This window comes from Salvelinus namaycush, chromosome 8, assembly GCF_016432855.1.
Source record: "Salvelinus namaycush isolate Seneca chromosome 8, SaNama_1.0, whole genome shotgun sequence".
Classification (NCBI taxonomy): Eukaryota; Metazoa; Chordata; class Actinopteri; order Salmoniformes; family Salmonidae; genus Salvelinus; species Salvelinus namaycush.
This window is the reverse complement of record NC_052314.1, coordinates 39,347,149-39,371,517: the sequence shown is the minus strand read 5'-3', so window position 1 is coordinate 39,371,517 and position 24,369 is coordinate 39,347,149. Positions and strand designations below refer to the sequence as shown.

The following is a 24,369-nucleotide window of genomic DNA, read 5'->3' as shown; positions in this document are numbered from 1 at the left end:
TGCCCCCATTTGCAATGCAAACCATAACGAATTACTATGGGAATAAATGGCAGGAAATGCAAGTGGAAGGGGGAAAAAGTAAGGAACTTCTCTGTCGGCCCTGGATGCCTTTTGAAAACATGTTTTCACAAGGGCTATTAGCAGGACAATAGACACGATGTGGTCCCAAAAACACCTCTCTGACATAGGGTCCAACATATCTCTTGATGATGATCGGGCTCGGGCCGATTCCGGTGTGAATTATCTGGTCCAATTGTATTACTTGGGGCTCGGGCAAATTGTACTCTCTGGCAGATGATTACACGGGCTTTATATAATTAACATTTCATTATTTATTTATTTTCCCATATTTTGTCATTGTTTCTGTGATCAAAAAATTTAATTAACATTTAAATGAAATTCTTTAAGAGTCCTGTTTAAGTAGTATTTTAGTTTATTGATACTTTGTTCAAGGCAATTGATCAGCATTAAAAACTTTGTGGTTGGGGCCTCTCGATTGGCGCAACGGTTTAACCTGTCTAGCCCAGGCGTTCCGCTAGCAGAACTCCTCCCACATTCCACTGAAAAGGCAGAGCGCGAAATTCAAAATATATTTTTTAGAAATATTTAACTTTCACACATTAACAAGTCCAATACAGCAAATGAAAGGTACACATCTTGTGAATCCAGCCAACATGTCCGATTTTTAAAATGTTTTACAGCGAAAACAGCACGTATATTTATGTTAGCTCACCACCAAATACAAAGAAGGACAGACATTTTTCACAGCACAGGTAGCATGCACAAAGCCAACCTAACTAACCAAGAACCAACCAAACTAACCAAGAAACAACTTCATCAGATGACAGTCATATAACATGTTACACAATAAATCTATGTTTTGTTTGAAAAATGTGCATATTTGAGGTATAAATCAGTTTTACATTGCAGCTACCATCACAGCTACCGTCAAAAATAGCACCGAAGCAGCCAGAGCAATTATAGAGACCAACGTGGAATAACTAAATACTCATCATAAAACATTTCTTAAAAATACACAGCGTACAGCAAATGAAAGACACAGATCTTGTGAATCCAGACAATATTTCAGATGTTCTAAGTGTTTTACAGCGAAAACACAATATAGCGTTATATTAGCTTAGCACAATAGCAAACATTACAACAGCATTGATTCAAGCCAAACATAGCAATAACGTATAAACCACCAAATATATTAATTTTTTCACTAACCTTCTCAGAATTCTTCAGATGACAGTCCTGTAACATCATATTACACAATGCATATAGAGTTTGTTCGAAAATGTGCATATTTAGCGGCACAAATCGTGTTATACAATGAGAAAAGTAGCAAAGCTGCCAGGAAAATGGCAGGAGAAATCTTTGAAGAGGCACCTAATCTAATCAGTAACTATTCCAAAACTTGACTAAAAAATACAGGTTGGACAGCAATTGAAAGACAAATTAGTTCTTAATGCAAAAGCTGAATTACATTTTTAAAATTATCGTTACTGCGCAATACAGGCTGCGATAACGCAATGCTATACTGCAAGAAATGGCGTCTCATGCATTTTACTTTTAACAACAGAACAATTAATTAAAAGCATAACGACTGCTTACTATTAGGTGAGCTTCAATCAGAATCTTGGGCAAGGTGTCCTTTCTTCAAAACAATCGTCTTTTGGCTGAAAGATGTCCTCTTGTCCAGTCGAATTAGCCGCTAAACGTTAGCCACCCACTGGAGAGGTGCCCAACAAATGGAAGCGCGTGGCAAAGAAATCCCAGAAAATTGCAATAAACTGCTATAAACTGCTATAAGTCGGTTTAAATTAACTACCTTATGATGTCTTTAACACCTATAACGAATAAAAACATGACCGGAGATATAGAAATACTAAAACGAAAGCGTTTGCAGGACGCCATTCTGATGTCTTCATGCGTCAAGCGCACTGTTGAAAAGAACGGTACTTCCTGTTCCACGGTCTAATATAAGGTCCCAGATTGCGCAATCGACTCCATTCAAAGTCTCACCGCTTACTGACATCTAGAGGAAGGCGTATGCAGTGCATGTACCCTCATAGCTTGCATGGGGACTTATAAACTGATCTCAGAACAGGGACCTGGATTTCTGAAATCTCACTCCCTGACAGGAAAAGTGCTGCAGAATGAGTTCTGTTTCACTCAGAGAAATAATTCAAACGGTTTTAGAAACTAGAGAGTGTTTTCTATCCAATAGTAATAATAATATGCATATTGTACGAGCAAGAATTGAGTATGAGGCCGTTTAAATTGGGAACGATTTTCCCCCAAAGTGTAAATAGCGCCCCCTGTCATCAACAGGTTAAGACACTGCAACGCAGTGCAAACTGCGTTGCTACAGATGCTGGTTCGATACCAGTGCCGGCCGCGACCGGGAGACCCATGAGGCGACGCACAATTGGCCCAGCGTCGTCAGGGTTAGGAGAGGGTTTGGCCGGCCGGCAGGGCGGTGGGCTTTTGGTTTCTCTCCCTCTAAAAACAGGGAGAGAAAACAAGTGTAGCAGGCTGTGAATTCTGCAAACAACGTTTCTAGGATGGGCTATTAGCAGGACAATAGACTCTTAAACCTTTACAAAGGATAGTCTAATAGCTCTACTATTGTAGGTGTGAATCCCCCCACCCCAACTTGCATTAAGTACTCTAAAGTTTTACATTTCTAACTCCAAGCCTCATGCAACCACAAAATGTCAGATCAAGCATATACTGTACAGTATTTATGCTTTCATTAATAAAATAATGATAAAAATACTCTTTCAGGACAATAAGAAATAAATATTACTCAATGACAGAGTTTGGGGACTGGTCTTGATAAATCAATCAGATTTTTATTTGGAAATGTTATCATTTTGCTCTTCAGTCGCAGTCACTTAGTTGCCTAGGCCTACTCCCGACCGGTCCACACAAGTTTCTTCAACTGTCTTCTGACTGTGATTAGAGCGATGCTGATTGCCTTTGCCGATCGCTCATTATCTTCAACCATCAGTGTGTCCATCTTACATACAGATGTTTATTTCGTTATGGATCCATAACGAATTACTATGGGAATACATATCACTGAATGACATGTGGTCAACTATTTCAGCACCGTTTCGCGCCGCTCTGAGACAAGCATGGGGACTGGTATTGATAAATCAATGAGTTTTGTTTTTCACTGAATCTCCGTTTGGGTATTGGTTAGACTACAATTAGGGTGTGGAAATGTTAGGATTATTTTGCTCTTAGTACAGTAGCCTACCCCCGACCGGCAGAGGTGGAAAAAGTATTCAATTGTCATACATACATAAAAGTAAAGATACCTTATTATAAAATGACTCAAGTAAAATTGAAAGTAACCCAGTAAAATACTACTCAGATTTTAAATGTACTTATTATTAAGTACAGTGGTGGAAAAAGTACTCAATTGTCATACTTGAGTAAAAGTACAAAGTAAAAGTAAATGCTACACATCAAATTCCTTATATTTAGCAAACCAGACAGCACAATTTCCTTTTTTATTACTTTTTTTGACAGCCATGGGCACACTCCAACACTCAGACATAATTTACAAATGAAGCATTTATGTTTAGTGAGTCCACCAGATCAGAGGCAGTAGGGATGACCAGGGACGTTCTCTTGATAAGTGTGAATTGGACCTTTTTCCTTTACTACTAAGCATTCAAATTGTAACTAGTACCTTTGAGTGCCAGGGAAAATGTATGGAGTAAAAAGTACATCATTTTCTTTAGGAATGTAGTGAGTAAAAGTAGTCAAAACATTTAAATAGGAAAGTGAAGTACAGATACTCCAAAAAACTACTTAAGTAGTACTTTCAAGTATTTTTCTTAAGTACTTTACACCACTGCCAGCGCCATATTTTCCTAACGGAAACCCTGAGGGTTTTGTTTTTGTTTTTTCTTGGAATAGAAACACCATAATATTAATTAAATTAATTAAGCTACATTTCTTAAAATCAGTCCCATATACTAAAATTCTCTAGTACAGTCAATATTAAAAACGATGCCCTCTGGTGGCCAAACTAGAACTTACTAGCATTACAGTTTTTCCCAATTGCTAAAACACAATTTTACAAACTAGGCTGGTTTTATCAAAAATACTTAACACAATTCACAAAACCACACACCCAAACTGCAAAATACACTGCTCAAAAAATAAAGGGAACACTTAAACAACACAATGTAACTCCAAGTCAATCACACTTCTGTGAAATCAAACTGTCCACTTAGGAAGCAACACTGATTGACAATAAATGTCACATGCTGTTGTGCAAATGGAATAGACAAAAGGTGGAAATTATAGGCAATTAGCAAGACACCCCCAATAAAGGAGTGGTTCTGTAGGTGGTGACCACAGACCACTTCTCAGTTCATATGCTTCCTGGCTGATGTTTTGGTCACTTTTGAATGCTGGCGGTGCTTTCACTCTAGTGGTAGCATGAGACGGAGTCTACAACCCAGACAAGTGGCTCAGGTAGTGCAACTCATCCAGGATGGCACATCAATGCGAGCTGTGGCAAGAAGGTTTGCTGTGTCTGTCAGCGTAGTGTCCAGAGCATGGGGGCGCTACCAGGAGACAGGCCAGTACATCAGGAGACGTGGAGGAGGCCGTAGGAGGGCAACAACCCAGCAGCAGGACTGCTACCTCCGCCTTTGTGCAAGGAGGAGCACTGCCAGAGCCCTGCAAAATGACCTCCAGCAGGCCACAAATATGCATGTGTCAGCATATGGTCTCACAAGGGGTCTGAGGATCTCATCTCGGTACCTAATGGCAGTCAGGCTACCTCTGGCGAGCACATGGAGGGCTGTGCGGCCCCACAAAGAAATGCCACCCCACACCATGACTGACCCACCGCCAAACCGGTCATGCTGGAGGATGTTGCAGGCAGCAGAACGTTCTCCACGGCGTCTCCAGACTCTGTCACGTCTGTCACGTGCTCATGTGCTCAGTGTGAACCTGCTTTCATCTGTGAAGAGCACAGGGCGCCAGTGGCGAATTTGCCAATCTTGTTGTTCTCTGGCAAATGCCAAACGTCCTGCACGGTGTTGGGCTGTAAGCACAACCCCCATCTGTGGACGTCGGGCCCTCATACCACCCTCATGGAGTCTGTTTCTGACCGTTTGAGCAGACACATGCACATTTGTGGCCTGCTGGAGGTCATTTTGCAGGGCTCTGGCAGTGCTCCTCCTTGCACAAAGGCGGAGGTAGCGGTCCTGCTGCTGGGTTGTTGCCCTCCTAAGGCCTCCTCCACATCTCCTGATGTACTGGCCTGTCTCCTGGTAGCGCCTCCATGCTCTGGACACTACGCTGACAGACACAGCAAACCTTCTTGCCACAGCTCGCATTGATGTGCCATCCTGGATGAGCTGCACTACCTGAGCCACTTGTGTGGGTTGTAGACTCTGTCTCATGCTACCACTAGAGTGAAAGCACCGCCAGCATTCAAAAGTGACCAAAACATCAGCCAGGAAGCATAGGAACTGAGAAGTGGTCTGTGGTCACCACCTGCAGAACCACTCCTTTATTGGGGGTGTCTTGCTAATTGCCTATAATTTCCACCTTTCGTCTATTCCATTTGCACAACAGCATGTGACATTTATTGTCAATCAGTGTTGCCTTCCTAAGTGGACAGTTTGATTTCACAGAAGTGTGATTGACTTGGAGTTACATTGTGTTGTTTAAGTGTTCCCTTTATTTTTTTGAGCAGTGTACCTCATATATCCTGCAAAATGAAGCACTGCAACCAAAACTATATATAGCATTATCAAAATCAAACGTTTGCACGAAATGGCACACACTTCATTCATATTACCAGATTTTTGTCTAACCAACTACACACTGTTGGGCATAATGAAAAGCACTCTCATCTTTAGTACGCTTTGCCATAATACTAAAATAGTTCAAATTGTAGAAAATTCTTCAGATGCACAGAAATATTTGCAGATACACACACATGCTGTTGAAACATTTTATTTTTAATTTTTCACCAAACAAGTCAGTGCAACATATGCACAGCAGATATATTTACATTGGACTGAACAAAAATATGCTCACAAAAAAACAGTAAACTGAAAAAGAAAATTGCAGGAAAAAATGTCCAGAAAAAATATATAGAAAAAAAGAGGCAAGAAAAATAATTAGGCAGCATCTTGCCGCACAGCTGGGTCTGGCCACAACGCCTCGTCCACATCACAGGCAATATCTTCCCTTGCCAGACATCGAGGGAAGAAGCGCCTTGAGTGCCTTATCCATCCCTGAATCGCACCCACATCAATCTCATCACAAGAGGCATGCGCCCAAAGGGCTGCCGGTCGTATACCTTCCACCGCCATGCCGAAAATAACTCTTCTATGGGGTTCAGAAATGGTGAGTATGGTGGGAGGTATTGCACGAGAAATGGTGGGTGGTCAGCAAACCAGTTTTGGATTGGGGCTGCACGATGAAAGCTCACATTGTCCCATACTACAACGTACCGGGTACTTTGATGGTCTGCATCATTCATACGCTCTGGTGGTATGAGAATGTTGTGGAGTCTGTCCAGAAATGTGAGAATATGGGCTGTGTTGTATGGTCCAAGGTTGGCATGACAGTGGAGGACACCATGTGTATTGGAGATGGCAGCGCACATTGCGATGTTCCCACCACGTTGGCCAGGAACATGTATAATGGCTCTGTGGCCAATGACGTTTCTCCCCCTTCTTCTGGTCTTTGCTAGGTTGAACCCAGCCTCATCTATAAAGATGAACTCATCTGGGATTGCATGAGCATCCATTTCCAGTACTCCCTGAAAACAAAGAACAAAAGCAGTCAATATGGTGTTATCCAGTACACTGGGAAACAATGTTGCGTGTAGTGTACTGCAGTCAATATTGTACTTACATCCACATATGCTCGTCTGACCTCTTTGTTTCTTTGAGAGTTTCTCTCAAACGGCACCTTATAAAAGTTGTTTCATTCTGATTTGGTTTCGCTTGAGAATGCGAGCCAATGTGGACAGACTGACTCGTTGAATGTTGTTGAATATGGTGTTGTCTTGGATGATGTGGCTTTGAATTTCTCGTAATCTGATTTCATTATTTTCCAAAACCAAGTTTACAATGGCAGCTTCCTGTACCCCGGTGAACATTTGGCCCCTTCCTCCACCATGGGTGCGTCTCTCAGTCCTTTAGAAAATCAAAAAAACAAAAATATAGGGCTTGGACAATGCAGCCTAAAGATATTTCCCCCACAGCAGAGTAAATTCTACAGGAAATTTGTGCAGTTAGTGTATGACATCAGCCATTCATGAAGTTAACAGGTGTCACCCAACTGATACACTATGACATGGGGTGTACTACATAGTGTGAAAGAAATGGTGGTTACATACCTGTACTCCAGTCTAAATGTCCGGATGAGACAGGCGACAGTATAACGGCTCAAGTTGGGCTGCACTCCCTGTCCAGCCTCTCGCATTGTCAGCCCATGGTTGATGACATGATCAACTAAGGTTGCTCTGATTTCATTTGAAAGTTGTTGTCTTCTTTGGGCTTGAACTCCTCTACCAGCTCTACCCCTACCTCTCACTCTTGCTCCCCCTCTCATTCTCACCCTCCGTCTTCCTCTCTCTGCAACGGCTTCCATTGTTGTTGTAAATAGGAAGGTGCTCAACCTGTGGTCTTTTCATAGTGCTTACTTCCTGATTGAAGTGGTAACAATTAACCATTGAGGTGTTTGGCCAGGTGGCACATGTATTGGCCAATTAGCTCATGTAGTGTCATTTTGAATGGCAGTGTTTTGAAATGGCAAACATGTGACTTTATGTCAGATTGTTGTGTCGTATGCAGAGAACCGTGTGCAGTGCATTTAAAAAGTGCCATTTTGAATTGCAAAATGTGTGTAAAGCAGAAAATGTGTTTAGACTTTTGGAGACTTGAGAAGAGGTTTTGCTCTCTGTGTGTCAGTTTAAATAATTGTGCTGTGCATGTCATTTTAGTGTGTTAGCAATTGGAAAAAACGGTAATGGCAACAATGGCTGACACTTAAATAACGTGCCATAGAATTCTGCTGCAGACCGCAAGGTGTGCTGCAGTCCGACGCAACTTTTAAAGGAAGAACCACTGTAATGATGGTGTTGGAGTCAACTTTTAAGGAAGAACCACTATAATGATGGTGTTGGAGTCAACTTTTAAGGAAGAACCACTATAATGATGGTGTTGGAGTCAACTTTTAAAGGAAGAACCACTGTAATGATGGTGTTGGAGTCAACTTTAAAGGAAGAACCACTGTAATGATGGTGTTGGAGTCAACTTTAAAGGAAGAACCACTGTAATGATGGTGTTGGAGTCAACTTTAAAGGAAGAACCACTGTAACGATGGTGTTGGAGTCAACTTTAAAGGAAGAACCACTGTAATGATGGTGTTGGAGTCAACTTTAAAGGAAGAACCACTGTAATGATGGTGTTGGAGTCAACTTTAAAGGAAGAACCACTGTAATGATGGTGTTGGAGTCAACTTTAAAGGAAGAACCACTGTAATGATGGTGTTGGAGTCAACTTTAAAGGAAGAACCACTGTAATGATGGTGTTGGAGTCAACTTTAAAGGAAGAACCACTGTAATGATGGTGTTGGAGTCAACTTTAAAGGAAGAACCACTGTAACGATGGTGTTGGAGCCAACTTTAAAGGAAGAACCACTGTAACGATGGTGTTGGAGTCGTGTGCGGGCCACGCAGTCGTGGGTGAACAGGGAGTACAGGAGGGGACTAAGCACACACCGCTAAGGGGCCCCCGTGTTGAGGGTCAGCGTGGCATATGTGTTGTTACTCTCACCACCTGGGGGCGTCCCGAATGTTGACATAAAATGGATAGATCTATTTTTTGATGCATTAATTCCGTGTGGTTACAGGGTTAATTCTGCGTGGTTACAGGGTTAAAATAGAAGCAACTCAACGTTTTGGAGAAGGTTTAAAACCAAATATAAAAAAATTACGTGCTATTACCATCAGGTATTATCAGTGTTCTCATGGCTTGCATTGTGAACTGCGGTAGCGCTGTGGTCTGAGCAGAACGCTTCGGCTTCGAGCATCACGAGTTTGCGCCCAGTGCTGGGCAATCATTTTGAATTTTGGGGTTGAGTGCCGAGGAAGGCATATATCGACGACGTGTGTGTGTGTGTGTGTTTGCTGTTACCGTGTGTGTTTGTGCGTGCATCGTGATTCAGGGCGTGCGTGCAGTTGTGTTGGAGGTCAAATCAAAGGTAAGGCCGGCCTCTTTCCGTGTGGGAATTATTCAAAAACATGAGTCATGCTCTTTCCCTCTGCTTTGGGTAGAAGTATGCCTTGGGTAGAAGACATTCAAACAGGAGCACACACACACCACCCCAGGAAAATAACTCGGGCTCCGTGTGTCCGTGTGGGAATTATTCAAAAACATTAGTCATGCTCGTTCACTTTGCTGAGAAATATGCCGTGGGTAGAAGACGTACAAACAGGAGCACACACACCACCCCAGGAAAATACACCATTTTGAGGATCTGCAGTATCAGGAATAGAATAGCATGTCACTGTCTGGTGATTCATGGACCACGTTCTCTCTTTATGTCCTGAGATAGACAGAGACAGGAAGGAAGAGAGGGTGTTGAAGAGACAATTATGGGAGTATCCGTGAACAATTATATTTGTTGAAAAGGGGAAACGGAGACCTATATTCTGAGTTCCTAGGTCAAGCCATGTGGTAACTGTCATCTTAAAGACATGCGCCAGTACTTTGGCGACTAAGAAAGTTTGAGCTGGATGTGTCAATGTGTAGTTCATACATGCATAATCTATGAAGAGAAGTACTGTCTTACCTCAATTAGCCACGAAATCCCTAGTTTGAAAGCGACTGTTTTCTTGAAGCTTTGCCAATGCCATTTTCTCTACATTTCCCCCGACATGGGCCGGCCCCCTATCAATTTGAGTTCTAGCAAATGATCTTCAGCCCTTCGCGTTTGAGTGACAGCTAGCAAGAGGCCTGCCCAGCGTTATCCTATGAGGTTGCAGGGCGGGCTCACTGGACACAGCAGAATGAAAGAGAGCAATGACTTGGTGCCCATGTGACTCATTACACCATTTTTGGTGACCAATTTTGGCTATTGAGTGCTACTTTCAGAACTACTGGCTAACAAGTCTACTAGAGTATCAGTTAATCTCTTTAACCTGGAGTGTGGGGTGGGGGGGGGGGGGGGTTGTGGATGGTTGTCACATAGAATGTGGGGTTGGTTGTCACTGTCGACTACATGATAATGAATCCCAATCTCTTTTGTGCTTGTGCAATAAAGAGCTCCCTTCGTTGCCTCTCTCTCACACATATTTTTTCTGTCACACACGCATACCCGCGAAGGGGCTGGTTGTCACAAGTGGACAGTGTGTGTTTGATGGCTTATAACACCATGTTGGAATACGATATGAGGATAAAAGGGGTCTCCGTTTCAACCAAAGATCTTGGTCTTTCTCCTGATATTGAAGAGTCTTGTTGATTTGATGATTTTTTAAATGTGATTTATTTAAGTATCATAGACCTACTACTGCCCAGCCCACATGTACTCAAAACAAAATACATTTTTACAAATGATATGCATACAATAATCATGGCAAGTACAGCTACCATCTAGCCACACTACACAAACAGTATATTTGTCCTTCTCCTCCAGGCATTGCGAACAAACTGAACTTTGGCTTTTTGTTAGGTTCAGGCAGTATGGTTCAAAAGTGTAGTTCTCTTTGATGAGAGTGTACATTCTAAGTTTAGGTTTAAACCAAATATCAGCTGCTCATTTTCAGAAAAAGCTTGTCCTTGATTCGGTTAACAACGCATGGTAATTTGTTCCTGCAAATCAGTTTCCCCCAAAATCTAAGGCAATCATCTCTTGTAAGATATACTGGTGCTGAGAAATAGGCACAAGTAAAAAGTGTGACATCCAATTGCGGTCTTCCCTACCTTGCTACTTGTTTAAACTGTTTCACGGCATTAGAATTTGGGCCTTTGTCATGCTAAGTAAGCCTTGTCAGAGCCAGAACGGCCCACATCCTATCTCCTGTTTCCGTAGCGTGAGGCAGATTGACGTACAAGTACACCACCTAGACAGGATAATGGTCTGCCGCAGGGCCTAACCCTCAATCCATGCCTTAATGCTGAGTACCAAGGCAAGCAGAGAGTCTTCAGGTCCCATTTTCTTCGGTATGACTTGACTGGGGACTTAACCCTCTCTACCGATGTTCTCGTCGCCGTGGCGTTCTCATGGTTGTTTTCCGTCTACGTTCCGTCTCAGGGGCGAGCTTCTACTTCTCCCGTCGTAGTAATGCTTGCCTCGGGTCTGTGTCAATGTTTTCATCAATCGGAATGTTCTCATGCTGCGTCTCTCTGTTGTCTCCCAGGGAAGAGCCCGTACCTGATGTTCACCAACCGCCACGAGATCCGTCGTATTGACCTAGTGAAGAAAGACTACACCCAGGTGGTCCCCACGCTGAAGAACGCTGTAGCCCTGGATGTGGACGTCACCACCAACAAGATGTACTGGTGTGACCTCTACCACCGCAAGATCTACAGGTAACGCATACACACACATACACACACACAGTGCACAATCCAATATATGTACACTCACTCGAAGCTTTTATCCATCTGCTGTCTGTGTGAATCAAAAGAGAGGTCGCTTATCGGCCTGACATTACAGAGTGGCCTTGCTCGTCTCTCTACTCTCTCCTCTCTTGACTGACTGAGTGTGTACGCTGATGGCTACTGAAGGCTGCACCACACCACTACTCTCTATGTGTACAGATAGCGGCGGGCTCATGTGTCACAGCTCTGCCCATCCAGGCCTGTTTGCATTGAGAGTGCCTCATTAGTGTGCAAAAGAAAACCACTGGACATACGTACGAGCATGCGGTACACGTACTAGCTTCTATTTCTGTCAGGGTAAACAATGTGCTGATTGCCAGAACATTCAGAATGAGGTGGAAGAAAAACCGTCCCGGCTCTTCCTACGCACTCGCTTCTTTCCCATCCACCGCTCCTCAAATCTCTATTGCTGATGACGCCGATGCCTGAAGTACACGTGGAATGGAGAGATGGATAGTGCAGGACGGGGCTGTTTGTCCTTCACACATATAGCCAGAAACACACACTGGTGTGTGTGTGTGTGTGTGTGTGTGTGTGTGTGTGTGTGTGTGTGTGTGTGTGTGTGTGTGTGTGTGTGTGTGTGTGTGTGTGTGTGTGTGTGTGTGTGTGTGTGTGTGTGTGTGTGACAAGCTTGCCACCATCCCTGCCTGTATCTGTTGGTGTAACTCTAAGGCTGCCAGGTAGTGGGTAGGAGGGAGGGGCACTAAATCATCTCAGTCGGACCATATGCTGCCTCTAATTCCTCAGCCTGAATAATCACCCCATTACTCATCACACACACTCACGCACCCACACACACCCCAGGGCCCGAGGAGGAGAGAGGACACAAATACACTCATTTGGAATGTATACCTAGTCTTTATGTAATCCACTTCAGCACTAGCACATTAGCACATACCATGAGGGCACTCACTGGTGGTGTCTTAAGTGCAAAGACCCTATACACCTCCTTCTGGAGTGCCACATCAGGCGCACATGCTGTAGACGAGTATTGGTGCACGAGTATCATTCATATACACTTCTCTGCACTCTGGTGTGAAATTGCAGTGTTGTGTACCAATCCCTGCCGTGCTAATGTTAGCCACCGCCCACACAGCTCGATACCCACTGGGAAGCTACGGATATTATAAGTTCCCCTGTTGTGTACTAGTCGTAACTTATTACGCGAGATTGGTTCTTTGGGGAGGAGCGGTGAGGTGTGTCTGTGGTGAGCCAGTGTTATTGTCCTCCCTCGTTATTCTGTCTCTAATTAATAGTGATTAGCGTGGTGGCGGTCTATGCAGTCGATGCAGCCCTGCTGGGATTATTACATCTGAGATCAACAATAAATAAATAAATAATAAATAAACAATAGCACAGCTAATTAACGAGACGATCTACCTCCCCTGTCTGTCCCCAGCCGTCTCTCTCGCGTGTTCTTCCCCATGTGTATCTCATCAGTCTCTGTCTCATCCTGCTCCTAACTCTTAACACCGCTCTTCGTTTTCTTATTCAACACCGTCCTCCTCGGTTCCACTCTCCCAGCTTTTACTCCCTCTATCTCCCTGTTGTGTAAATTGTGACATTGCGTCCCGGTAATACCAAATCGATCCTACAGGCCTAGCCAGGTAGTGGAGGTGTAATGTTCCATAGTGAAGCTGCTCGGTCTCCTCTCAGCTCATCTCGTTGCTGTTTCTCAGACAAGTCAGACAAGAAGAGTGGCTGGCTGTTTTGTCTGCTGATCAAAGGAGACAGGCCCATCCGAACAGCTGTTTTCTGTAGGAAGTACTGATGTTGGATCTTAATTTGATCATTCATTTGCATGAGAACTTTCCGGCATTGCAGGAAATGTAAAACGTATAGTGTATTTGAGTTTTAAAATGGCTTCTGAAGTTTGTAATTTCCACTTCGAATTTTTGTTTTCCCTTACAAAAGAATGTATCAACCCCAACAAAAATATCCATTAATTATAATCCACATTTAGCATTTCACATTTCCTGTTGCTGCAGGATTATTTTCCTGCTGTAGCAATCTTGCTCAAATTAAGATCATACATCTGCAGGAGGAGGGCAGAAGTTGTTAAAGGTGTGTCAGGTTAAAGTGTCCCTGTCTGGGTATTACTGGCCAGTACAGTCCCTCCCCCACGGTGACAAGAGCCTATCAGAGGTTTTACTGGCCAGGATAGTCCCCCCTCATAGTGACAACAGCCTATCAGAGGTACACTACATGATCAACAGTATGTGGACACCTGCTCGTCAAACATCTCATTCCAAAATCATGGTCATTAATATGAAGTTGGTCCCCCCTTTGCTATAACAGCCTCCACTCTTCTGGGAAGACATTCCACTATATGTTGGAACATTGCTGCGGGGACTTGCTTCCATTCAGCCACAAGAGCATTAGTGAGGTCGGGCACTGATGTTGTGCGATTAGGCCTGGCTCGCTGTCGTCTTTCCAACTCATCCCAAAGGTGTTCGATGGAGTTGAGGTCAGGGCTCATTGCAGGCCAGTCTAGTTCTTCCACATCGATCTCGACAAACCATTTCTGTATGGACCTCGCTTTGTGCACAGGGTAGGGCTGTCCCTGACGCCAAAAAATCTTGGTCGACCGAAAGTGGTCTGTTCTTTCGATCAATCGGTTGGTCAGAAATTTGAAACGTGTATTTTCCATATATAGACAAACCCAGGGGCGGACTGAAATAATAATTCAGGCTGGGAATTTGACTCCATCCCAGGCCACCCTGTTCATGCAAACCATCAGACCGCTAATTTTGTAGGCTAACCCTATTTGTTGATGTAACTAGTTATAAACTAGTTATAAATTTGGGCACTATGTTCATCTGGGAAGAAAGTTATCCACATGACAAAATACAAACATTTGGGACTGACCAACAAGTAGCCTATCTGAATACTGAGTTTTCAAGGTATGCTATGGCTATGGGTGCAACCTCAAAACCTCACTAGGAATACACCAATCATAGCACATACAAATATACAAGGCTAGACACAAAACAATTAGCCTACACTTTTTAAAAAGAGAATGAGATATACAGAAGTAGCTCAAATGTTCAAATTATTATCTTTATATTCAAGCATCAAGCATATCAAAAGTATCCAAAGACTTCAAACATTCACTGAACTCGAACATAAGCTACAACAATGTAAGTAAGTATAATACAAAAGTTGAAAAAGCACTCCTCTACAAAAAAAATGTAGATTACAATGTTCACTCACTGGTGTCCATAAAGCAAACAGCACAAAATAAACACATCTATACACTGAGTCAATGAAATTGAACATTGGCTACATAACTGTAAGTATAATACAAAAGTCCCCAAAACATGCCTCTGTACAAAAGCTTTAACTCACAGCAAATTTTATTTCACCCTTGTCAGCCTGTTAATTAAGGAAGAATCATAGCGTAGCTACTTCAGAGTAACCAGGAAGTAATTACCACTAGTAAACCAGTAGGCGGCGCAGTAACTCACTGCTCTCTGCCATCTTGTCAATGATGTCATCTTTGTCAAGTCCCATAACAACCTCCTTCTCTGTTGCCATCAAAAGGAACGCTTCAAGGTTCACTTGAGTGAGGGAGGTTCTTAGGTGGTTCTTCACGAATTTCCGGGTGGAGAAGGTCCTCTCACAAGACACCTGATGGATAGGGTGAGGAGGAACTTGTAGCCCAAACCAATGATGTGATACGCATCCGTGAGCAGATTGTACTGAGACAGGAGAAGATAGCAGCATATCGGGCAGTTTTTACATGCGGAACAACATCTGCTCACCAACTCCACACTTTCGTCAGGATCCTCAGAGCCTTTCCCTGATTCAACACTGGCGGCGGGGGCCCTGGTGTTGTACTTCTCCAATGCTGACTGTTTCAGTCTTTCCCACTGTTGTGCAAGGCTGATCAGTTCAGCCTGCAATGCCTCAACAGTGGCATGTTCATCAAATTCCAGTAAGCATTTGCTGAGCTCCTTCATGGCTGTCTTTGGAAGGCCCTTTTCTCTGTTCTCAGGAAAATGCTTGGGATTCATGCAGGAGACATCTGCACACAGCAATGCATTTGCTGCATAACGGCAGTGAATACTTTCAACAAGAGTGTCCAGTACCACATTGTGGATCTTGATTTTGTAATCCATGTCTGTATTAGCAATGGGCTCGTCTTCTGCCAACTCACCTGGTTTTCTCTTCTTTTTTTTGTTCTCTTCTCTGAGAGAGCAGTCTGAGCTTCGGCATCACAGTCCTGCTGCTCCTCCAGAATGCCATTGGCCCACTCAACAAAGTCGTTTGCTGCCCCTTTTCACACCCTCAAAGTCTCAGGCACACTTTCTGAGGTTATCTTCCGTTCCTGTCACCAAGTGCTCTGCTGTTACGATATCCATGCCACTTGTTTGCAAGTATTTAGAGAGAGGGGACGTCTGCTCAAAATCCGGAGAAAAAACTAAACTGTGAGTATAGTTTCATACTTTAGGAGAGCATCCTTGTACCCTTGGGCCTTCCTTCGGATGCCAGGTTTTATGGTCACATCCTTTTCAATTCTTTCCATAGTGATGATCACATCCGTGTAAAGTGTACGGTCAGGCTTTGCAAAGCTTCCAAATACTTTCCTCAAGGCCTCGTCTTTGGCCCACCAGCGTGTTTCACCAATTACATCAAGCCGTCTGTGTCTCCTGTCCTCACTGGTTTCCTCCCATAGCTTCGTGCGCTTGTAGGAATCTCGAATGAACACTGCAATGTCACTCAGTAGTGAGAAAAGGGATTCACCTGCCACAACAACCCCAGTGGTGTCAGTTAGCACAAGGTTGAGGACATGTGAGTAACACCATATGTGTACTTGGTTAGGAGACTCTCATGTGAGCAATGCAGAGAAGCCCCTGTGTTGTCCCTGCATATTAGCTGCTCCGTCTGTTGCATTACCGACACACTGTTTGATATCTATGTCCATCTTCTCAAGGGTCTGTTTCACAAGGTCCACAAAGTACTTTCCAGTCGATGACTCAGTCAATGACCGCAATGAGTCTCTGGTGGACAACGTCAGTGACATATCGCAGAGCTGCTGCACACTGGTCTTTGGATGTTAAATCCTGTGTTGTGTCCATTTGTATTGAGAACATCCCTGCCTTTCTCACTTCAACAGCAAGTGTCTGCTGAATCAACATTCTGATGACTTCAATGACTTTATTTGCTGTTGTTTTGGACGTCATAGTTACCAAGGACCCTCGTCCTTTACTTCCCATCTGCTTCTTGCTCTTCTCAATGCAATCGCTAACATGCTCTTGTAGGCAGACATCATATTTGCTTAGCAACAATGTAAGCTCAAGAAACCTGCCATGATTGACGGCCATGTTTTCCAAGTCATATGCAGCTTTGTGTCTGTGTCCTCTGTAGCTAAGCCCACATTTACCAATACTTTAAACTTTAAATACATCAATCAATCGCCTCTTCTTTCTGACCTGGTCTCGTTGAACTGACGTTTGCTTATCACTCAGAAGGGTACGGATGTCTGCTCTGCTGGCTCCGAGGAAAAAGGCTTCTGCACTTTCTCTATGGGTCTGGCTTCTCTCATGTTCCTGTACTCTCTGATGGGCATGTTTCCAGGCCTGCATGTCTCCTTTGACAAATGCACTATCACTGGCTGAAGGTTTTGCGAATGCAAGACAAACTGAGCAGAACAAGGAGTGAGTTACTTCATAGTATGTCAGCATTTTGTCTTTATAGTGGACTACATTGGGAATGACTCTTTGAGAGGTTTGTTTTGGGTGGTACTGATAAAATAAGTCAAAATCCTTGGACTGGGGACGGGCAAAATAATCAAATGGATTTTCAGTGCTTTCGCTGTCCCTTTCTATTTTCCCTGTACTGGGCTCTGAATCTCTCTCTCTCTCTCTCTCTCTCTGTCTCTCTCTCTCTCTCTCAGTCTCTGTCTCTGTCTCGCTCTCTCTGTCTCTCTCTCTCTCTCTCTCTGTCTGTCTCTCTCTCTCTCTCTCTCTCTGTCTCTCTCTCTCTCTCTCTCCCCCCAGCCATGCAGTGTCGTGTGTGTGTTTTCAAATTGAGACCCAATCACTGGACACTTTAATAAATGGATCACTAGTCACTTTAAACAATGCCACTTTAATATTGTTTACATATCTTACATTACTCATATCATATGTATATTCTGTATTTTATTCCATCTACTGCACCTTGCCTTTGCCGCTCGGGCCATCGATCATCCATATACTTATATGTACATATTCTCATTCACCCCTTTAGACTTGTGTGTATTAGGTAGTTGTTGGGGAATTGTTAGATTACTTGTTAGCTATTACTGCACTGTTGGAACTAGAAGCACAAGCATTTCGCTACACTCGCATTAACATCCGCTAACCATGTGTATGTGACAAATAAGATTTGATTTGATTTGAACATACTCTGCAAACAATTTGTCCACTCAGACAATGAAGACTGGTATAATAATATTGAATGCATTAAAATAATTACCGTAACAAACATCGTGGATTAGAAATTATAGGAATTAACAGCAAATGTAGTACTGGTGATATATGTAAGGGGGAATAGATATGTCATGACAGATATACACTAACAATCAAACGCAAACAATTCACAGAATGAAGTTATGAAACAATGAATGTGCACAAATTGGCGGAAGAGAGCGCATTCTGGAGAGAGAAGTGCATTGTACGTCAGCATTGGCCATACAGCATTTACGGCGATATGGCCTCAGCAGAAGTCAGGACATTCATACTTCTTGCGCTTCTCGGAGCAGTGCAGAGCTGTTGTCAAGGAAGTGAGTTCGTGTTTATACAGGATGTACCGCCCCCACCTACCCGTAAACCTATCATGTCAATGCAGAGCTATACAGAGCCCTTCGCAATGTTACAACATTTGGGAGTCGCATGTGGCAGTCCCTCCCCCATGTTGACAACAGCCTATCAGATGGATACCTTAGCTTTTTTACCCAGTTAAACTCTTGTATCAGACGGTTGGCTTTGTTCAATGTAATGTATCAGTCATATTGTTTTGGACTACAGAGTGGTTTGATATTATTAGTTAACGGTGTGTGTTCTCTCCCTCTTTCTAAATGTCTTAATGTACTATCCATGTGTCTTTACAAGTACGTGTTATAGTAACGTCATGAGAACCTCTTCTTCTCCGTCTCCCCAGTGCATACATCAACAAGGCCAGTGATTTGTCGGAGCAGGTGACTCTGATCGAGACAGCTCTAACCTCTCCAGAGGGCCTGGCAGTAGACTGGGTTCACAAGAACATCTACTGGACCGACTCCGGAGACAAGACCATCTCTGTCGCCACGGGAGACGGCAAGAAGAGGAGGATCCTGATTGCCACGGAGCTGAGCGAACCGCGTGCTATCGCTGTGGACCCCCGACAAGGGTACGAGGGGGGAGGGGGTATGGGAGAGAATTAGGGGTGAAGGTGGGGTAGAGTTGGATGTATTGTTGGGAGTAGGTGGGGGATGGAGGAAGTGAGGGAGGCAGGGAGAAAAACAAAGTTGAAAGAGGGTGAGAGAGACCGATTGGGTGAGAAAGTAAGACGGGTTGACTGTCCATGAGGCTTTATATTATTTTCATTATGTGTTGGCCATCTGGTCAGAGCACTGGAACAGGTGGCCACCTGCTCTTTCCTCTCAGCTTATTGCCTTGTTTGTGACCTCCCTCCCTCTCTCCCTTCCTGCCTTCCTCCCTCTCCCCTCCCCTCCATTTCCTTCTCCCGCCCTCCCTCCCCCTCTATCCCTTCATCTCCCTCCCTCTCTCTCGCCCTCCCTCTCTTACTGTCAGATGTAGCTGTAGGCATCAGTAGCTGCAAGCTAGCATCTCAGTCTGCAGCGTCACAGCTCTCTCACCACTTAAGCTCCTCTCATCTCCGATCTCCCTGGCTCTGCCTGACGACTCTATTCCCTTAGGCCCTTCTTTCCACAACATTACTGAGCTAGACAAGCATGTAACACATGCAAATGAGCCCAATCCAGGTTTGGTTCCCTACTACAGAGAGAGAAGAGAATGTTTGCTAACTGTCCCTAGGGCTGTGGTGGTCTTAAAACTTTATCAGCCAGTGATTGTCATGCAAATAACTGTCGTTCTCACGGCAATGGACCGTTAATTAACATGAACACGTTAAGCATCTCATGGCTTCAACACATAGCCGAAAAGCCAATGATGCAGACTTTTGGATCATCTACATTTAAAAAGTCTAATAAATCCACTTGATATAGCCTTAGCCATCACAATAAATCCATTATTTATTTTAGGCAGATCTAAAGAAACATGATATGAAGAAAATGTAGCCTATTCCAGAAGAACAGAATAACATATTCTGAGTTGTCCTTATGTTAGGCCCTGATCTCGCTGGCTTTGGCTTATAATACCTGTGGCATTATTTTGTATTATTTTATAGTAAGAAGAATAGAATTGAACACAGCTGAAAACAACAGGATTTTCCCCCCCCAAACGATTTCCTGAGGGAGTTTATGTTTATGTTGAGCAATTAATTTAGAATTATTTATGCAACTTTAGTTGTGATACAAATGTTGGGCTATATGTAAATAGTAGGCAATGCAAATAGTCTGGGTAGCCATTTGACTAGATGTTCAGAGGTCTTATGACTTGGGGGTAGAAGCTGTTTAGAAGCCTCTTGGACCTAGACTTGGCGCTCCGTTGCCGTGTGGTAGCAGAGAGAACAGTCTATGACTAGGGTGGCTGGAGTCTTTGGCAATTTTTAGGGCCTTCCTCTGACACCGCCTGGTATAGAGGTCCTGGATGGCAGGAAGCTTGGCCCCAGTGATGTACTGGGCCGTTCGCACTACCCTCTGTAGTGCCTTGTGGTCGGAAGCCGAGCAGTTGCCATACCAGGCAGTGATGCAACCAGTCAGGATGCTCTCAATGGTGCAGCTGTATAACCTTTTGAGGATCTGAGGACCTATGCCAAATCTTTTCAGTCTCCTGAGGTTTAGGTTTTGTCATGCCATGACTGCCATGGTGTGCTTGGACCATGTTAGTTTGTTGGTGATGTGGACACCAAGGAACTTGAAGCTCTCAACCTGCTCCACTGCAGCCCTGTCGATGAGAATGAGGGCGTGCTCGGTCCTCTTTTTCCTGTAGTCCACAATCATCTCCTTTTTCTTGATCACGTTCAGGGAGAGGTTGACAAAGCAAAAAGTTTTTTTTAGATTTTTTTGCAAATGTATAGAAAAAAAAACTTTAATATTACATTTACATAAGTATTCAGACCCTTTACTCAGTACTTTGTTGAAGCACCTTTGGCAGCGATTACAGCCTCGAGTCTTCTTGGCTATGACGCTACAAGCTTGGCACACCTGTATTTGGGGAGTTTCTCCCATTCTTCTCTGCAGATCCTCTCAAGCTCTGTCAGGTTGGATGAGGAGCGTTGCTGCACAGCTATTTTCAGGTCTTTCCAGAGGATCTCACTGTACTTTGCTCTGTCCATCTTTCCCTCGATCCTGACAAGTCTCCCAGTCCCTACCGCTAAAAACATCCCCACAGCTTTCCTCCAGACGTGGCACTTGGCATTCAGGCCAAAGAGTTCAATCTTGGTTTCATCAGACCAGAAAATCTTGTTTCTCATGGTCTGAGAGTCTTTAGGTGCCTTTTGGCAAATTCCGAGCGGGCTGTCATGTGCCTTTTACTGAGGAGTGGCTTCCGTCTGGCCACTCTAGCATAAAGGCCTGATTGGTGGAGTGCTGCAGAGATGCTTGTCCTTCTGGAAGGTTCTCCCATCTCCACAGAGGAACTCTGGAGCTCTGTCAGAGTGACCCTTCCAGGCCCTTCTTCCCCGATTGCTCAGTTTGGCCGGGAGGCCATCTCTATCATTTAAGAAGGACAGAGGCCACTGTGTTCTTGGGGACTTTGAATACTGCAGAAATGTTTTGGTACCCTTCCCCAGATCTGTGCCTCGACACAATCCTATCTCGTAGCTCTACGGACAATTGCTTCAACATCATGGATTGGTTTTTGCTCTGACATGCACTGTCAACTGTGGGACCTTATATAGACAGGTGTGTGCCTTTCCAAATCATGTCCAATCAATTTAATTTACCACAGGTGAACTTTAATCAAGTTGTAGAAACATCTCAAGGATGATCAATGGAAACAGGATGCACCTGAGCTCAATTTCGAGTCTCATAGCAAAGGGTCTGAATACTTATGTAAATAAGGTATTTCTAAAAACCTGTTTTCACTTTGTCATTATGGGGTATTGTGTGTAGATTGATGAGGATCCATTTTTATTTAATCCATTTTAGAGTAACGCTGTATCGTAACAAAATGTGGAAAAAGTCAAGGGGTCTGAATACTTTCCGAAGGCACTGTTAAGTCTGCAAATGCGATGATGCATGGAATGCTTTATGATAAAGGTGCATTTTTATGGTGACAATTAGCTTCGCCAAACTTGGAACTCACGCGCTGCCTATGTCAGGTAGGCTCCACCGGTTGTAAAGCGGATTAATGTGGTTAATTTTAAGAACTAAGCAATAAATATAGCAGCATGAGAAAGCTGGGATCCTATTTTAAATAGTGGCCCGTCAGAACTGTTTTCACTCACGATTTCACAGTGTTTGGGCTTATAAGAACACTTGTTTCACTCGCCTCTGTAGGCTATATGCTCTCCAAACGTGTTCCAGGGGTCCTGGGCCTATAAGCTAAGTTTGGAGTTATTTGGCCACTTTAGTTGTTATACAAACCATACCAAAATATATAGCCCTATAGGCTAGGCTACATGACAAAAATCACCCCAAAAAAAGCCATGCGCTGTTTCTTGCCTTAGACTGCACACGCTGGGCATAATTCACAAGTGATCATATTGTCACCCATCACACTATTCTCAATTTAATCTGGCATCAGAGCACAGTTTCGGGAGAAGCCTATTTACCTGGAGTAAACGGTCCTGTTGAATTTGACTGCGGATCATGACTTGCGACTGCCGGCGTGGCGGTAATACGGTCACCGTAACAGCCGTAACGGTCCCCTCTGGTCTGTGTATCACTATTTCTATCATGGAAGTACAACGTGAAGAGAGAGGTGCCGCCTGGGTAACATGCACACAGTTCGACTTTGTCTCTGTGATAGAGATGGGAGGTGAAGTGTCTCTCCTTCTCTCTCCTCTCTCTGCAAAGCTATCCTCCGGAATGGTTCTTGTTACTGTCATTGTGCTCTCTAACTCCTGTCTCTCTCCTCCCCTAGGTTTATGTACTGGTCCGACTGGGGGACCCAGGCTAAGATAGAGAAGGCTGGCATGAACGGAGTGGACCGCCAGGTACTCGTGTCCGAGAGGATTGAATGGCCCAACGGCATCACTCTGGGTAAGACTGGCACCGCAGGGAGGGAGGGAGAGCTACATGAGGAGAACTGATACAGAGACAAATGGGAGGGAAGTGAAGACAGGGAGAGAGAGGTGAGTAGCGATAATAGGAAAAAAAGATGAAGAGCAAAAGTTGAAATAAGATGAAGAATCGTGATGAATAAGGAAGTGTTCGCAAAAGAAGCCCCCCCCCCCCCCCCTCTCTCTCTCTCTCGTTTGACACATAGGCATGAGTCACTCAGTCAGCGTGTCTCTGTCATCAATCAGTGTGTCGTTTGTTCATTCAACAGGCTGTGAAAGAAGTGGCCAAAGCTTTGCCATCAATACCCCAATCATCCGCCCTTCCATCCCTCAGCGGGCTTGTGCCAATTTTAGTCCTCTCCTCTCCCTGCTCACCACTAATGATGAGACGTAAAATGACAGAGCAGAGAGCAGGGAGAGAGAGAGGTGGAATTGAGGTGTCGCTAGTCTGGGCTACATCTGTATGAAAACAAATGATGTCGAGGGTTAGAGGAGCGAGAGTAAAAGAGAGAATAGCTCTGGCTGGCTAATTTGGTTTCTTTGGGGGGGAAAAAGGGGATTATTTTCCCTTTGTAATCTATTTCACAGCCAGCAGGCAGACAGAGTAGATAAGAATGCTTTATTGTGTGAGTGGAGAGAGGTGAGGTTGTGAATTAATTCAGCACCACTGTTACCTGATTCACACCCCTGCAGCTGTGTTATTACATACACATTTATTTTGCTGACCTGCTTATGTGATTCCATAGCAACTTGCCTGCTACACACCTACACACAACCAGTTGTAATAGATTGATATTAGCATTCGGTCAGGTGAAGATAAGTGCCAGGCTCAAGGGCATTTTGGCAGTATTCCCCACCTGGGGATTGAACCAGCAACCTTCTGATCACTGATGGAGGGCCTTCACTAACTGGAGGGCCTTGCTGTCAAAGTTGATTGATATTCTATAGGAACCAGAACTCCATCAAGCTCTCCGTCTAGACCTTTTCTCGTTAACTTCCGAAGGAGTGTTGTACAGTACATTAACCTGACCTCCCACTCGTTCTCTTTTTTCTCTCTCTCTCTCTCTCCCTATCCCTGTCTTCCTCCCCCTCTCACCCACCCTCTCTCACATCCCTCTCTCTCCCCCGTTCTCGCTCTCTCCGTCTACCCTCCCCTCTCTCAGACCTATCTAACAGGCGTCTCTACTGGGTGGACTCTAAGCTGCACCTGCTCTCCAGCATTGACCTAAACGGTGACAACCGCAAAGTGCTGCTGAGCTCCCAGAACCACCTGGGGCACCCCTTCGCACTCACCGTCTTCGAGGTACGGAGGGGAGCGGTGGGGGAGGAGGAGAAGGGAGGGGGGGGGGGGGGGGGGGGGGGGGGCTGT

The 24,369-nt window shown here is 44.2% G+C and overlaps 1 protein-coding gene across 1 annotated transcript in view; it reads left to right on the top strand.

The window, feature by feature from the left end:
* The window catches only part of LOC120052122 (low-density lipoprotein receptor-related protein 8-like), a 248,781-nt gene that overhangs the window by 201,927 nt on the left and 22,485 nt on the right, over positions 1-24,369 (top strand). Inside the window, exons 10-13 of the mRNA XM_038998968.1 lie at positions 11,423-11,594; positions 18,813-19,040; positions 22,862-22,980; positions 24,164-24,303. Of these exons, the coding sequence (XP_038854896.1) occupies positions 11,423-11,594; positions 18,813-19,040; positions 22,862-22,980; positions 24,164-24,303 (659 nt within the window). The remainder of the gene's footprint in view (positions 1-11,422; positions 11,595-18,812; positions 19,041-22,861; positions 22,981-24,163; positions 24,304-24,369) is intronic.